This window comes from Porcisia hertigi, chromosome 34 (assembly GCF_017918235.1).
Source record: "Porcisia hertigi strain C119 chromosome 34, whole genome shotgun sequence".
Classification (NCBI taxonomy): Eukaryota; Euglenozoa; class Kinetoplastea; order Trypanosomatida; family Trypanosomatidae; genus Porcisia; species Porcisia hertigi.
This window is the reverse complement of record NC_090593.1, coordinates 179,284-195,151: the sequence shown is the minus strand read 5'-3', so window position 1 is coordinate 195,151 and position 15,868 is coordinate 179,284. Positions and strand designations below refer to the sequence as shown.

At 57.5% G+C, this 15,868-nt stretch overlaps 3 protein-coding genes across 3 annotated transcripts; all 3 read right to left on the bottom strand.

Annotated features, from left to right (window-relative positions):
* Positions 1-2,123: 2,123 nt before the first annotated feature.
* Positions 2,124-4,247, bottom strand: JKF63_01644 (uncharacterized protein; the record flags this gene model as incomplete). The annotated part of the gene is made up of 1 exon (XM_067897690.1): positions 2,124-4,247. The coding sequence occupies one exon, from the start codon at positions 4,245-4,247 to the stop codon at positions 2,124-2,126; it is 2,124 nt and encodes a 707-aa protein (XP_067753847.1).
* Positions 4,248-7,553: 3,306 nt separating this feature from the next.
* JKF63_01643 (uncharacterized protein) lies at positions 7,554-11,165 on the bottom strand (the record flags this gene model as incomplete). Its single annotated transcript, XM_067897689.1, has 1 exon — positions 7,554-11,165. The coding sequence occupies one exon, from the start codon at positions 11,163-11,165 to the stop codon at positions 7,554-7,556; it is 3,612 nt and encodes a 1,203-aa protein (XP_067753846.1).
* A 1,503-nt stretch (positions 11,166-12,668) lies between these two features.
* On the bottom strand, positions 12,669-15,425 carry JKF63_01642 (uncharacterized protein; the record flags this gene model as incomplete). The annotated part of the gene is made up of 1 exon (XM_067897688.1): positions 12,669-15,425. One exon carries the CDS (start codon positions 15,423-15,425, stop codon positions 12,669-12,671), a length of 2,757 nt encoding a protein of 918 aa, XP_067753845.1.
* Positions 15,426-15,868: the final 443 nt, after the last annotated feature.

Below are 15,868 nucleotides of genomic sequence, written 5' to 3'. Positions count from 1 at the left end.
CGTGTGAGGGTGTGAGAGAGTTTTTTTTTTTTGGGGGGGGGGAGGACGAGGACGAGGAGGAGGAGAGCACGTGCAAGGAGAGCGATTGCGGTGTACAGTGAACGGAAGTGCGAGCGCATCACAAAACACAGATCTCTCACGCGTGCACGACACCCCCCAACTTTATTCCCCTCATCGACGACGAGACCCAAAAAAAAGGGTTGGCTCGGTGCAGGGTGTGTGTGTGTGGGGGGGGGGGTGTCGGAGGAGCGTTGCGCCTTTGACATCCCGCGGCTGGGATGTGACCGGTGCTGACCAGCCTTCGAAGGCGCTCGCGTGCGTGTCGCGTTGTCTCGCTACTCCTTCCTTTGGGTGGCTTTTCCGAGACCCGTTGATGACTTTATACTTTTTTTTTTCGAACATATATCAGCAGCATGGGGACACACACACACACACACACACACGCGTGCACTGACAGGAGGAGAAGGAAGTCAAATGGGAAACATTAAGTCAGACAGACGGGTTGGGTACACAACGCCAACCGCGTCCGAGATGCTGCCACAGAGAGCACATCCACCCAGCAATGCCCGTACTAGTTCTTATCCTTCTCTCCCCCTTCCTCCTCCACAGATATCGACCCTCAACTATCCGCGCGATGATTGGCTACGGTTCTCCCATTCCGTTTTCAAATCCACATGACGCTTCTTTTTGCATCTCGACATCCGCGAGGGGGCGGTGCCGCAGAGTTGCTTGGGAGCTAGTCCCACTGTCTATTTGCGAGTGTTCCTGCGCGGGTACGGAGAAGGTGAACGCAATGGGGAAGAGGGGGGGGGGAAGGGGGCTACCGCAGCGCTTCTTGCGCCCCCTCCCCCTCTCTTCCCCAACCTGTTGAAGTTTGCAGCTCCAACTGGACGCTTCATGGGACAGCACCGAGGGGTGGCAAGACGCCAGGTTTTCTTCGCACCGTGGGTCAACATCTATGGGGCTCGGCTCCCCATACCGACTTCGCTAAAGGCTGAGGCGCTTGCGGTTTCGTTGTTCGCTAAGGTGAGCAGCAGCATCACTTTGTTCGCGATATCCATGAGATCCGCTTTCACATCGTTGCCCCCCCCCCTCCCCTCCCTACTCCGCCCGCCGGCAGCGCCGTCGTGGTGCGAGGGGCGCCTGGTTTCCAATACCACCCGGATGCTGTGACCTAATGTTTACCGTCGTCACCAGATCAACGTGGCGCGCAAAGAAATTGAGGGCTAGCTGGGTGGTAGGTGGGTGTCGATGTTAGCGGTATCCAGCGACGCCGTATGGGCGCTGGCAGTGGTAATGCTCGGCATCGCGGACGTTGAGCCCATTTCCCCTCGAGTTCCTCCCCTCCCCCCGACATCTGAGCCTCTCGTAATCGTCCTGGTATCCATCGGCATCGGTGACACACGCGAATCCAAGACCCACTCCAAGGCAGCGTCGGACTCGCAGCGCACTTTTCAAGTTGCCACTGTATTGCATGCCAGAAGGCCCGCGCGGTATTTGGCGAGTTTCCCCATGCGAGGATCGCCAAACATGACTTTTATGCGCTGCAGTTGAGTGATTAGGTCGGCAAAGGTTCGACTGGCCAAGTCCCCTGAAGGGTTTAGCCTCCAACATCAGCTACCCCAACTTTGATCAACAGAGTTCCTTCATCTGTGTTCTCCAAGGGGGGGGGGGAGGCGGGTGGGTGTGGGTGTGGGGATGTTGGGGGGGGGGGGAAGAGAGAAGTGGAGGCCCCCCTTCCCCTTCCCTTTGAGGCAAAGAGATGCATGAATGAGTTTCCACGAAATTATGTTCAAGTTGGAGCAGAACTGAGGGACTGGGGGGCGGCCACGGCACGTAGGGCACTAGTCGAGAGAGTCCATTGGCATTCACTCCCCCCCTCCTCTACACACACGCACACCGGTTAGAAGGGATGGGTGGGAGAGGTGGAGGAGACGTGGAGAGCTGCGCATGGTCACAGTCAAGAAGGATGTTCCCTTGTGAGTTGCCAGTATTGGGGATGGTGCTGATCGTAGTAAAGGGCCCTCAACAGAGAAAAAATGAAAAAAAAGGGTGTGGGCTGGGAGAGGAGGCATCAGGCTCACACAGAAACCAACGCCTATCCCCCCCCTCCCCCGACATCTTCACACTGCGGCATTCGCAGAAGACTTGTCGGCAACAGGGCCAGCAAGCTGCGCAATCAAGCGCTTCAGATCTGCCAGATCGGCATCGTACTTGTCTGCCTGCGTCTTACTTCTCACTCGCGTCTCGTGCATCTCTTTGGCCTGCTGCTGTTGTTGGGCCTGTATATAGGTCGCTAGAGACACAAGCGCTTCTTCCAGGTTCGCGAGACGCTGCTGGGTGATGCGGTCCTCCTGCAGCTGCTGGTAGGCCCGTTCCTGTGCTACCAGCGCCTCCTGCTCTCGCTCTTCTGCGGCAACAAGGGCGCATTGGGCACTGCTATCTATGCTGGTTATCTGTGCCTCTTCGTGCAGGGCGTTGGTGCCGACATTTGGTGTGCCGCACTTTAGAATAGACTTCTGCGGTGGGTGACCGTTTTTCACCTCGCCGCCAGTGCGGGCATTCGGTGTGGCGAGAGGGTTGTAGCTGTACTCGCTTCGCTCAAAGCCGCGCACATCTGCAACGATGGAGCTCTGTTTTTCTGCACTTCTGAGCAACGATGCCTCCGCGTTAGAGGCGTGCGCCATCTCGCGCGCGAGGACTTCGGTGGGCGTACTTGCCTGCATCGTGTTCATTGGGGAGAGCGGGAGTGGCGGGCGGCCCAGCGACGCTCCTGCATTCGCAGCGGCCCCGTTGCAGACACTGGGAACGCTGCTGGTGCTTCTGTAACAATTGGCGCCACCGTTACCCACATGCTGAGGTGTAGACAATTCTTGGCTATCCCTCCCCCCACTGCGCGTGTGAAGCAATCCACCGCCTCGCTCGCATGGTCGGGGCACATCGCGAGAGGCTTGCGCCATCGGCGAGGAGAGCTGCGGCGTAGGGGTGTCTAGCGAGAATGACACGCTGCGTCGAGGGGCCGCTGTGAGTCGGGCCGTATCTTTTTTCTGAACACAAAGTGCTATGTCCGCACCAGAGCAAGGCGTTGCCGCCGTCGCAGCCAAGCCGCTGCGCCATACCAGTATCGTTTTGTCGTTACCGCCACCCGTGGCAAACCAGGAGCCATCTTCGGAGAAGCAGCACGACTTGACGGGGCCCTTGTGCCCTTGAACGGTGCAGTAGAGGCATGCCTGCTTCACATCCCACAGTTTCACAGTGCTGTCGTTGCCGGCCGACAGCAGCCAGCCACAGTTGGGGGAGAAGTCGACGCACTGCACCCCGTCGGTGTGTGCATCGGCGTAGTGCTGGAGGAGACTCGAGTAGCCCCGCTGGGCGGCTACACCACCCCAACTGGGAGCGGCAGACGACGAGGACGAGGTGTGTCGCAGGTCAAAGAGGTTCACAGCGCCGCTGGCATCGCCGCTCGCGAGCACGTAGCCGTTAGGGTGAAAGCTCAGCGAATTCACACTAGCGTTGCAGTCGAACAGGATGTGCACCGGGGAGCGGGCGCGCGTGTCCCAGATGCAAATTGCGTGATCGTCACCCCCACTGGCGATGTAGTGAAAGAAGCTAGACGACGTGTAGGCGCTCTGCACAGCCAAAGCGCGCACCCAGTTCATGTGTCCGGTGCCGCGTTGCCCTGGAGAGGACATAGCCGAAAAGCTGCCAATGAACTTGTTGCCCGGGCCAATGCCGATGTGCTGGCTACTTGACGCGTAGTTGAGGTCCCAGCACTTCACCGTCTTGTCATCGCCGGCGGTGTAGAGGTGGTCTGAACCATCCTGGGCAAAGCCAATAGCACGGGCAGCGCCAGTGTGACCGCGCCAACCGCATGAGTTGCGGTCGTCTACTGCTTCAGCATGGATACCAAAGGTCACTGTTGTCCGTCGTGTGTTTGGGATCCACAGACGTATGTATCCGTCATGGCCACCACTCACTAACAGATTTGCGCGCGGGCTGGAGGCAGCAGCGAGCACCGGGCCACGATGCCCCATAAATCGCATGGTGCGGGTCGTGGATTTTGCGTCCCACAGCATGACCGCCCCATCTGCACCACCGGACACGACCTTGGGAATTAGTGAGGACACTGACAGTGTGGGCCGAAAGCCGACACTGCATATACCTTGACGATGCCCGCGGAAGCACATTTCCAGTGTGGGCCGAAACGGGTCAGCCGGACTCGCCGCTTGATACCCACTGTAGGACATTGGACTCGGAGATTGACCAACCCTCGCGGGATGACTATATGTGAGTGCAGGGTAGAGAGGCGCTATAGTGTATTTCTGCAAGTCGGGTTGGAGCTGCTTTGCAGCACTGTTGATGAGGTTGAAGATCGATACGCAGCGTAACCCCCACCCCACCTCGAGGGTGTTCGTGGACGTGAGGAAGGAGGGGAAGGGGTGGTGGTGGTGGTGGTGATGGTGGGGGGGGGGGCTTTGTTTTGTGGTGCTCTATGGAACAGCGCCGGCAGCGCACGATTGCTCAAGTCCTCCACTCGGGCCTACCGAACAGAGGACAGGGAAAGGCAAAAGAGGGATTGATGTGGCTCCCTGTGCGTGATGGTTATCTCCGTGTATGCTCTTCTCCTCCCTTGGCTCGAGATGTTTCTTGGATAAGCTACTGCTTGTTGCGCGTACACACATGCGCAAGATCCTCGAGAGGTGACGAGAAGTGTGCTCGAAGTATTCCCTGTCATGAAGCACACACACACAGACACACACACACAGATCGACAGAGAGGGAGACGCAACGCAAGCAATCATAGAGAAATATGAAAAAAGGGTGCGTGTGTGTTTGCGTGCACAAGTGGACGCAATGGTGAAAGGGGGGGGTGGGTGGGTGGGGTGGGGCGCAGAAATGAAAGCCGCAAGTGCTTCTCTCCCATATGAGTGACCGGCCCTCATTATTGCATGTACACACAGGCAATGTGGCATGGAAAGACTCAGCCAAAGACGGCTTAAACTACGCAGAGGCTTGAGTGTGTCGACGACTCATGAGTCTTCATGACTCTTCAAGAAGCTGACAGACAGATGAGTGGGCGACTTCTGTTCCCCTTTAATGGTTGCTCAGAAAGATCGGCTGCAAGACATGCTAACGGCCATTTGCGCATGTTCCCGTTGTCTCTTGGGCTGGGGATATGAAAAAAAAAACAGGAGCGGCACACACGCACATGCAGGATGGGAGTCCCGCATCGCAGTTGTGTTGTACACAAGAGCGAAAGATGCGTGACCTATGGGAGATGAGAAATCTATACGAAGCCACCAGCCATGCCCACAAGGCGGCCGCGATTTGATACGGGTCTTTCTGTGTGTGTGTGTGTGTGTGTCAATTACAGACTCACTCAGCCACAGGGTCAAATGATTGTCACAGAAACACGGAGGGCTACCCCCCCGAAAAGAAAAAAAGAAATTCGAAACAGACCAGTCGCATAGAGAGGATAGACAAAAGGGCTCAGGCATACACCTTCGCGCGTATGCTGACACCATGTGTGTCCACCCCCACTCGTCTTCTCAATTCTCATAAACACATAAAACGGGGGTGGGGGAGGAGAGAAGGCTCAATGAAGAGAGAGAGATGAAACCCGAATGAGGGGGATAAAAGCAAAGTCCCCCTCCCCCTCCCCCTCAGACACACACACACACACAAACAAACGCAAATATGGCCCGTGTCCAACACACGTACTGTGGCATGGGTGTGGATACACCAAGACACATCTAAAGGGCAAGGTAGCGAAAGGCGACGCCAGAAGCGCAAAGGGGGGACAGAGAGGATGTGATGATGCGTGAGTGTGTTGCACAAATGTCCGGATAAACGCATGAGGGGAGGGAGGGAGGGAGGGAGAGGGGGAATCGATGGAAAGGGGCGGTTTCGCAGTCACTGAGACAGCGGTTGCCATACTTGAAAGATGCACATCAATAGAAAAAAAAGGGGGAGGAAGAGTCGATCGAAAAGACATCGACACGAAAGGAGGGGTGGCACGAAGTAGAAAACAACAACAACCAAGAGCGCTATCACCGCCATACATACCACATACGCGCGCGTGGCGTGGCCGAGCTTCAACGTAAAATTGAACAGACGATATTAAAGTGCACAGACAAACGCGAAAAAAAAAGAAGGAATAAAAAGAAATGATGTCAGAGAGAAAACAACACCGCATATGTGTTATGCATACACATTCACGTGGAGCAAGAAAAGCATATGAAGACATGTCGCACTCAAGTACAACCGAGCCTTAATGTGGAGGAAATGAAGGGGTGGGAGGGGGGGGGAGCTGACTTCAAGGGTATCGGAGCACGACTTTGCTCTCCTCCGCAATAGTGACACTTATGTGGATGAACGTAAATGTTTCGACACCCATATTCTTATTATTAGGGGGTGTCTCTCTCTTCTGAGAGCTGCGGGAACACCCACCCACACACACAAAGCACCCACCACCACCACCACCACCACCCCTCTCCTCTGGTCCTGCCGTGGTCAGGGGGCCGGAGGCGATTCATCAGACAAATGTCGAGCCACAGCAGTTCAAAATATGAGGAGCGTAGAGGCATTTGGGGGGGAATCGATGGGGGGAGGGAGGGGGAGAGACGAACGGAAGAGATTTCATATTTTGTTCGAATACCGAACGCAGACAAGATGTCATTAACAACTTGCAGCAGCGAGGGTGCGTGAGTGGAAGATCCCAAGAGACAACAGTAACCGGAAAAGACAAGGGATGACCGAGAATGAAGTCAAGAAAGCAGGATGGGAAGGAAAAAGAGAGGAGGGAGAGAAGAGCACCGCCCAATCACTGGGGAAAAACAACACAAAAAGGGCAGCAAACACATCATCAGCACATGGCTTTATGTACCCCCCCTCCCTTCCCCCTCCCCCCCTTCCCCCCCCCCCCCCCCCAGCAGACGCAAAGGGATCTGCTCCAATAATTCAAAGTAGCCCGACCGCAATACACAGTCGTGGGCAATGTTGGGAGACAAGGACGCACGTTGCGTGTGTGTTCCCATGGAACAGCGATGCACATGAACGATAACGGATAGCACAGTTATGGTGAGAGAAGGCGGCGCTTGAACCAAATGAAAAAAAAAGAGGGTTTATAAGATGGGTGGCTCGAGGACGGAGTTGAGATGCTACAAACATCTCTCTCGCAAGATCGATGCGTCTGTGTGAGCGCAAATGGCTACTCCCTGAGGGTGCAGCAGGGCGTCATATATATATATATATATTTTCCCCTCCTTCCCCCAATGCCGTGAATAAAATTGGATGACCCTACACATAACTCCTAGCCTTGGGGTATCTTTCATGCGCTAAAGGTCTTGCTCCAATGAGCTCCTCCACGGCGGTCGTCCTGGTCGGTCATGAACCGACTCCGCGTCACCCCAGACTACGCTGGCGGCCTCGACCTTCTCTCGCACTGGGCGTGCTTTGCTCCTTCGTATCGCTGGGAAACACCCGTGATTCCAGCGTTTGTTTCACAGAGTGCCGTTCCACGGTAGGCGAGGGGTGCTGCCTTCTCCCTTGTGCTCACACCTCTTCGAGTGCCAGGATGTGCCGCACGATGTCGTCGTCGCTGTCACTCTCGAGGCGGCTGGGGTTTCGGTTATCATGGTAGGAGGTGTGGAGGGAGCGCGTGTCGTCGGGGTCGCACACTGAGACGACCTCCTCAAAGGAGGAAAAAGGCGCACATACACTTTGTTTTGCACAGGATAAGCGGGACCAGAATGCCGCGTCCTCCCCTAACATATCTTCGCGCGCGCAGAATTCTTGTTCGAGCAGAATCAAATAACGGCGCACGAAGGGTACGGTGGAGTCTGGAGCCATGAATGCATCCGCGTTACCCCGAGGCTGGTCAGCATTGCCAGCGGTCCGGGGCGGGCCCACAAGCCAGCGATGCTCCGGGTGGAAAGCCTGAAGGTCAACTAGTGTTAGCCCCCCCACGAACACCGGCTCCGAGGTGTTTGCACTGCACCCAAGGAGTGTCTCGCGCGAGTTCGTGACAAACGGGAACTCCAAAAAGCGTCGCCTGCGGTATAGCCCATTGTGCAAGCAGGGGCGTGGCTGCATCTCTGCCTCACGTGAAGGCGGTCCTGTCGATCGATTAGGCACGTGTGGCGAGTCTCTTCTGGTGGGCTGGGTCTCGTGGATGACGGATTTTTTGCCAAGGCTGCGTGGACATGTTGTTGCCATTGGAGTGCCCATGCGACTATCGAGAGGATAGCCCAACGGGACCAACGGCGCCACGTCCCACGACCCCACCGACAGCAGTTCACTTTCAGAATACGTCGAATCGGTCGATTCGCTTGACCTCTTCTTCGACAGCGCGTTGCAGTACTCGAGGCTAGACATGAACAGCACCACGAGGTTGTAGTATGCACGACGGCAGTGACCCTCCAACGTCGACCTACTCCGCTTTTCGTGTTCTTGGAGGAGGCTCGCGGTCAGCTGAATAGAGTCCTTCTTCATTGTGCGGGGTCTTTCATGCCACACTGCCAGCAACGTCGCATTTCTGTTCACCAGAACTTGCAGCTCTGCCTGTCGTTTCGCGTCCAGGCCATCTGACGGTACACTTGTACGCAGTAGGGCCAGCATCGTCTCGAGATCCTCGGCGATTCCGCTCGGTCCGCCTTCGCAGGGGATCTGCGACACCGTGTCGTAGTCGAAGTCGGAGTCCTCCATGAAATGGTGGTACTGGCTGATCACCTCCGGAAGGCTGTCCATGCAGTTTAGCTGCAAATCGCGTTGTTCCTCTAAATCCATAGTAGTGACTGTCTTGTGCGAGAGCGGATTTGTGTTCCTGAGTTCATTTGTCGCCGCCAGTCCACCGATGTCACCCCCCTGCGCGCGGGGCCTTGGATCCACGTACCCTCTTCCACACCACTTCCAGAGGGGGTTGCCCCGCGTCTGATTCGCCCTCGCACCTTCTGTGCCTGCCGGGGCTCGGGGAGTTGGGGTTTCCGCGTTCATCTGTATGCTGCCGTTCCCCTCACTCACACAACGGAGACGCCACACGAGGAACATGACGAGCGTCATAAGCGCAGCACCACCCACCCAACACACCACCGCAATTACGACTACCGCGCTGCTGCTCATGCCGGCGCCACGGTCGACGTTGCGCAGCACGTACTTCGTGGTGACTGTCACTGTCCGCAGCGCCGCCTGCGCGACGCTGTTGTTGGCGTTCCAGGCACAGACGCTGAACTTTGTGTCGGCGGCATATGCGGCCACGTTGGCTGCAGTCAACTGCAGTTGACAGGTACCACTGGCCATGCTGATGCTGCGCACACTCCCCGCTAGCTGCTGCACCGGCTGCGCCGAGGTACAAGTGTAGTTGCAGCACAGCAACAGCGCGCTGCCGTTGTCGGGCGCGAGGGTGAGAGAGGCGGTGCCCTCATCACTGGTGATGCCCTTGGCCAGCACGGGCTCCTCACCAGTGCACTTGGCAGCGCTTGTCACGAGCACGCTGGCCTTGGGCGGGAGGCCGCGCACGGCGATAAAGCCTTCAGCGCCAGCGATGACCCCGCGTGGCGCCACGGTTGCGCCGCCGTCCGCTGTGATACAGCGCCCGGGGACGTTGTTCGTGCTGGTCCCGTGCACGCAGACGTCCCAGTCACCTGCCTCGGGGAACGTTGCTCGGCCTATCGCGAAGAGGGCAGCGGCAACGTAAAATATCGGCATATCGGTGGCGCCACTTGACGGCTGGCTGGCGTTTGCGCGCACCAGCGTCACCGTTGTGCCCTTCGTGAGGAGTGTCTCGACCCTGTAGTAGCGCACCACTTCGTCCTGTGCAGCGGACTTGGCGTCCAGCGGGTTTGATACGCAGCAGTGCAGCTTTCTTGGAGCGCTAAGCGGCACGGTGAGGCGGGTGCTGGCTATGTTAGTGTGCGTAAGAGTTACGCGCATGGTCATACCCAGCACAGGGGCCAAGGTAGCGTTGGGCAGCTCTGTCGCACCGATGACACGCGCGTAGCCGACGGCTGCTGTGCTGCCCTTTTCGCGCACGCAAGCATAGTGAAAACCCAAGTGCTTCACCGTCCACCGCATCGGGTTGCTCCATGTGTTCTGCCAGCTGCTTGCGTCGCTGCAGTTATCCGACGTGGAGAGGACTGCTTCAAGGGCATCTTGCATTGGGGCGGCGTCGAGGGCAAAGGACATGTCGGTCGCTTCACCCACGTACAGCGTGTGTGGCACCACATCGTACTCTGCGACAACGAAGGTGTTGCTGGCTGGAATGTACACGTTGGTGTTGAGAAGGAGACCGCAAAAGTAGTACTCCCCTCGCGGTGCTGTCACCCGGAAAGGCGTGCGTTCATCCAAAAACACTGGCTGATCTGCCTGCACGCGTTCTGCGCAGTATTGATCGGTCGAGAGGCTCATGTGGGAAAGCGCTTTGGGAAGTTTGACGTTGACAATTTGGTGGCGCACACCCGTTTCGGGGCCGACCGTGTAGGGGACTGCACATCCCACCGCACTGACCAGCATCGTGGGAGTGTTGAGTCCGCTCACGGTGGGGACAGAGGCGCAGATGGGAAAGGAACGAGAGGGAACCTCCACCGTAATCTTCACCGTGCGATCTTTGGTCATCACAAAGGGTCCACCTCCCGGAATCAACGCATTGCAAAGAATGTCAGCGTAGACCCCCACCGCTGTCCCCACGGGTACAGCATTGCCAAAGGTGAGCACAGATTCTTCGCCGGCGAGGACGTATGGCGGCGTGACCTTCATCTTGTGCATTTGCAGCGTTGCCACCTGTTGTGCTGAGCCGGGACTGCCGACGCACCAGTAGGCCGCTGGCACCAAAGACTCAGGATCGGTCAGCTTTACTACCAGCGCTGCACTGCCCACAGTGAAAACGCACGTTCCATTCCCGAAGCTGCTACCGCCTACCTCATTCCTGACTGAGCACGCACTCGTGACGTTTTTGGTGCAGCCGCCATCTGAGGAGATGAACAGTCTGCTGCCCATGCTCAACGCCGGATCGATGGCGAAGAACGGCACGTTCAGCAGCGGCTGCACCGGATCGGTCGTCACAGAGGCGGTTACTGTTGCTACAGTTTCATGAGGCGAAAGAAGCACGAGGATGGTGACACTCACCAGCGCTGCGTGCCGGGCGTACATGCCCATGTGGGCGCCCCACATCGCGAGGAGTTGTCCGCGTGTGCTGGGAGGAGGCGGTTAGAGGAAAGGAAAACACCGGGCTGCACTCACTCCCGACATCGGCTAACAGACAGGGGCTGTCGCTCAGGGGGCCTACCGAGGGGGTAGCAGAGGGAAATGGGCTGCAAAGAGATCAGGCAAGTGACTGCGCGTAGAGAAGTGGTGGAGAGTGATGAACCCTCTTTTTTTTCAGTGTGCGGGGAGCACGCAGTCTGGTGTGTGTGTGTGTGTCTGGGGCAAGGTCAAGGTGTGTGTGTGTGTGTGTGTGCGCGCCCAGTACCCGAGTGTGCGAGAGAGAAGCAGATGTGGAAATGAGTGGCATCAGGTAGGGAGCAGGGAGAGGCCTACCGCGTGAGGCTTTATAGTTACTGCTTGGCGACGCTCGGCCTCCAGCGACGGGGGTCAGCGCGACTCAAATGACAATGCATCTTCTTTGTTTTCCTCCGAGATCCTTGTCTATTGGAAGGTGAGAGGGTTTGATGCGTTTCCTTGGCTGACTCATCAAGACGGATGTAATGAAGGGAGGGAGGGAGGTAGGGAGGGAGGGAGGTATGTGTGTGTGTGTGGGTGTTTGTTGACTGTCTTCTTTGTCTTCCCTACCAATGCAAATAAGAAAAAAAAAAGCGGTTCGCAAGAAAGTCAATTGTAGAGGATCCCCAGATTTTCTCTCCCCCCTCAATATATATATATCGGGATGGATGAGGCGAAAGAGACAAAAGGCTGCACATCAGGTGCGAAGGCACTGGGCAATGCTGCGGCGATCGTCTTTTCTCAACACCGCACACCATTTGGCAGGGACACACACGTGGGTGGTTGAAACCGCTCCCCCTTCCCATAAAAAAAGGAATCAAACATCCCTGCAGGGGTGTGTGTGTGGGGGGGGGGGGGCGGCCCCTATCGTCAACAGGCCCCGAGTAATACTCTTCTATGACACCCACCCACTCACCACGGCACGGGATACGTGTTGCGAAGTACCCGGCGCTCACTGGCGCTACAAAGAGGAAGGTTCCTTCTACCCCCTCCCCCCGCTCCCGCTTTCCTGCTGTTCTCTGTATTTCGTTGTTGTTGGGGGGGGGGGGAGGGTGGGGCGGGGACATTCGCAGTTGAGATGCCCCGGAGACACGCACCCGCGCGTACGTCCATAAGACAGACCCGAATTAGGCAGAGAAAAAACAGAGACACGAAAGGTGGGGGGGTCCCAGAGAAGAGCCAAGCACAATCACAACAAGAGGTCACCACGAAGAGGTGTCACAAGAGAGCAGAGAGAGGGGAAGATTAAAAAGGGGAGTAAGATCGCACGTGCACCTCAAGCTTGAAAGCACGTTCGTCACGCCCCCCTCCCCCTCCCCCTCCCCTCCCTCCCCCCCGACTCCACACAGTTGACCAAGAGAAAGGGGAACAGAAAGGAAAGGCAAGAAAAGAGTGTTAAATGAGAAGTGAACAATGAAAGACAAAATGGAAGGATGTGTGTATGTAATAGCTTCTTCATCGTATGCGTTGGATGCTCGCACGACGGAAGCTCTGCATCGACAGCATCGGCTCATCGTCGTCGCTGTTTTCCAAGTCTTCCATCACACATGAAATGTTGGAGTTGGCGCGTGACATGGCCGTGCCCAACGACCGCCCTTCTGCCCCGAGCTTGTCGCTTCCAACCAGTGATGCGAGCCGAGGAGAGGGCTGCTCGTGCTCATCAGGAGTTTCCCCGATGGCCGCCTTGCGCTGCTCCCCTCGCAATGTGAATGAGGTGGAGCTTCGACTGTTGGTGCGGCAGAGGGTGAAGAAGTTCTGAGGGCGTCTGCAGGGGCAGCAGTCGCAGCACTCCATTCTCGCATCGTCATTGTTGTTGCCTTCCGAAGAGCTCTGCGCCAGCAAAGCCGTGCGAGTATTCGAGTGGTGGTGCCGGTCACCAGGTGAACGCGTGAATGACAGGGGCTGCTGGTTGTGTGCACGGCCGCTGCGTTGCTGGCTGAGCGAAAAGGAGCTGTCTTCGCTGCTGGTACTGTCGTTATCACTGCCGCTGTTCAGGCGGCGCTCTACCCATTTCGCAGAGGCTGCCGCTCCTCTACGGCGCTGCGGCTGCGAGGCGAGACGCTCACCAGCGCACTTGGACTCTGTGCCGTCTAAGCACAGGCCCACACAAGTTTGCTTCGGCCTTTTCTCTGTCAGCGTGTTGCTTGCATCGACGTCTTTCTCGTCTTCGCTGTCGAGCGCGAGGGCGACCACAATCTCTTCACCCTTCATGAGGTTTTTCTTCAGGTGGCGCGGCGGCTTCCGCCCGGGGCACTGTGAAGCTGCAGGGGCATTGGATGCCATGAAAGCCTTAGAGGAGTGCCAGGCCTCCGGTTCCCGCTTCGGTGTCTGCGACTGCACAACGTCATCCTCTCCAAGGTTCGTGCACGAGGGGCCGTCGCCGGGGTACAGGGCCGCGGTGTTGCTGATACTGGGACGAGTGCGAGCTCGCAGCTTCGACAGGGAGCCAGCCAGCGCCACGCTGCTCTTCATGTTATGGCTGACTTGTTCGCGGCCCCCGTTCCGAATCACCTCCATGTCGTGGTGCTGCTGCTGAAGAGCACGCAGCCGCACCTCCTCTTGCATTTGGAAGAGCGCCTTGGCTGCACTGGAGTGCATCGGACAGGTTTCTCTCCTGGTGTGCTGGAAATTCACGGAGGTCGGGTCAGTGCTGGCGGGCGGCAATGGAGAAGCGTGCGAGAGTACGTCGCGCTGCAACGAGCGGTACTGTCCGAGAACAAAGTTGTGCATCTCTTTCGGCATCGACGGCGGCAGCGGCCGCGCCGAGGCGTTGTCCTTTTTCCCCACAACATAGACAGACTCCTCACTGACATCACTCGGCGGTGGTGCGCCGCGGCTTGAGGCGGCTTCGGACAGAGAGAATGTTGAGATGCTGCGCTGAAAGGTCGTGCGGCGGGTGCCAAGGTCTGGCCGCCGCGCCCCCTGTGGGGAGCTCAAGACTCGCCCCTTGATGGGATGCACAATGCCGCCCCCTGGGCCGCTGTTGCCGCTACCGCCACGCATCTTCCCCAGACCAACAGGGGTGTTGGTGGCGCCGAGATCACCACCACTTGGTGGTCGCGTGAACGAAGGATGGGCACTGTTCAGGCCGCTGCTCAGTGGGGTGACGCTGCCCAGACTTGCGACACCACTGGGAACCAGGGTTCCAAGTGAAGTCTGCAGGGCAGTCATGGAAGCTGCACCGACGACGTTTCGCGACAAGGCGCGCGAGGTGACCGGGGTGCCGGTTTCCTCGCGGGTGGTGTAGGCAGAGAGCGAGGCGCGCAGCATCAGAGGGACCACCTTGGCCTCGGCATTGCCGCCGCTGCGGCTTCCGTTGCCATTGCATGCCTGAGGAGTGGTGTGTGGGTGAGCAGGCGAGGACACCGATGCACCAGCTGAGTAGCCCCTGGCAGTACCCATAGGGCGAAGAAGGGCGTTTGCAGGTGCGCTGCAGAAGCTGTTCGACGCGCTGTTGTTGGTTCTCGAGCTTGTGCAGAAATTAGAGGAGTACGAAATAGGGCACCCCCCCGTCAAGGCTTCGCTGCGCGGGTGCAGAGGTTTGGTCGATGTTGGACACGTAGTGATCTGCTGCTTTTCTTCGTGGTCACATGTATTGCCACTGGCGACCTCCGCAGTTTGGTGATTCGTGGGGGATTGCATGGCTGGGCATTGGGCATCACCACCGGCGGTGCCGCCATTGCAGTTGCGGTGACACGCACCACCGTCGTGGTTCTTCACCATTACGTTCACGGGGGTCACATTAGCATTGCCGCCGCCAACGGTGGTTCCAGCAAGGTCCTTGTGCTGTTGTTGACGCTCGTGCGGACTTTCAGGGGTGTGGGGGTCTACGCTTGACACGGCAGGGCGCATGGGCTGCTTGGGCGGTGTGACAAGAATATCGACATCACCGGCCCCCTCTTGCTCACTCAGACACAAGGTTGACAAGGGCGCGAATTGTGCAAAACTGGACTGTTGTGGTTGGTGCTGCAGGTCGCCGGTGGTGCTGTACATCCGTTGGAGTAAGAGCGAGCGCACAAGACAGCGGTTTGCCGATGACTGCGGCGTACTCCTCGGAGCGCGTGGGGAGTTGAACGACGACGTGCTGGTGGCAGCACCCGTTATAGAGGAGGAAGGACAAGGGGCGTCGGCCATGTTGGATGCCGTGTGAGTGAGTGAATCCGTGAGCGACGACGACGACGACATCGCCAGGACATCCGTGGCTGCTTTCATTACGAGAATATCAACGAGTAAAAAAAAGATTGATAGTACTGAAGTGGGAGGCAAACTCAGTGGGCGGAGACTGTTCGTGAGGATCGTGTCTGCAGCCCTCCCCCGCCAAAAAACAAACAGAGATCTTCTCACTGAAAGAGTGAGGTCGAACTTAGTGCCTTCCACAGGTTGCTTAGGGCTTGGCGGCAAAGAGGATATTGGAGAAGGCACCAAGACGAGAGCAGAGAGACGAAGAAAGGGCAGGGGGAGTCTCACAAAAAAAGAATATGCACACCGGCACACCGGCAGATAGACAAGCAAGAGTGACTAATCAAGCAGACGAGGGGGGGGGGCACAGGAACGGAGTCCGTAAACAAAATACGGGGAGTTGTGATCACCACGCCTTGCGCGTGGGAGTCACACGCACACAGACGGACAGGTGTGTGTACGGTTTGAGGGCGTCT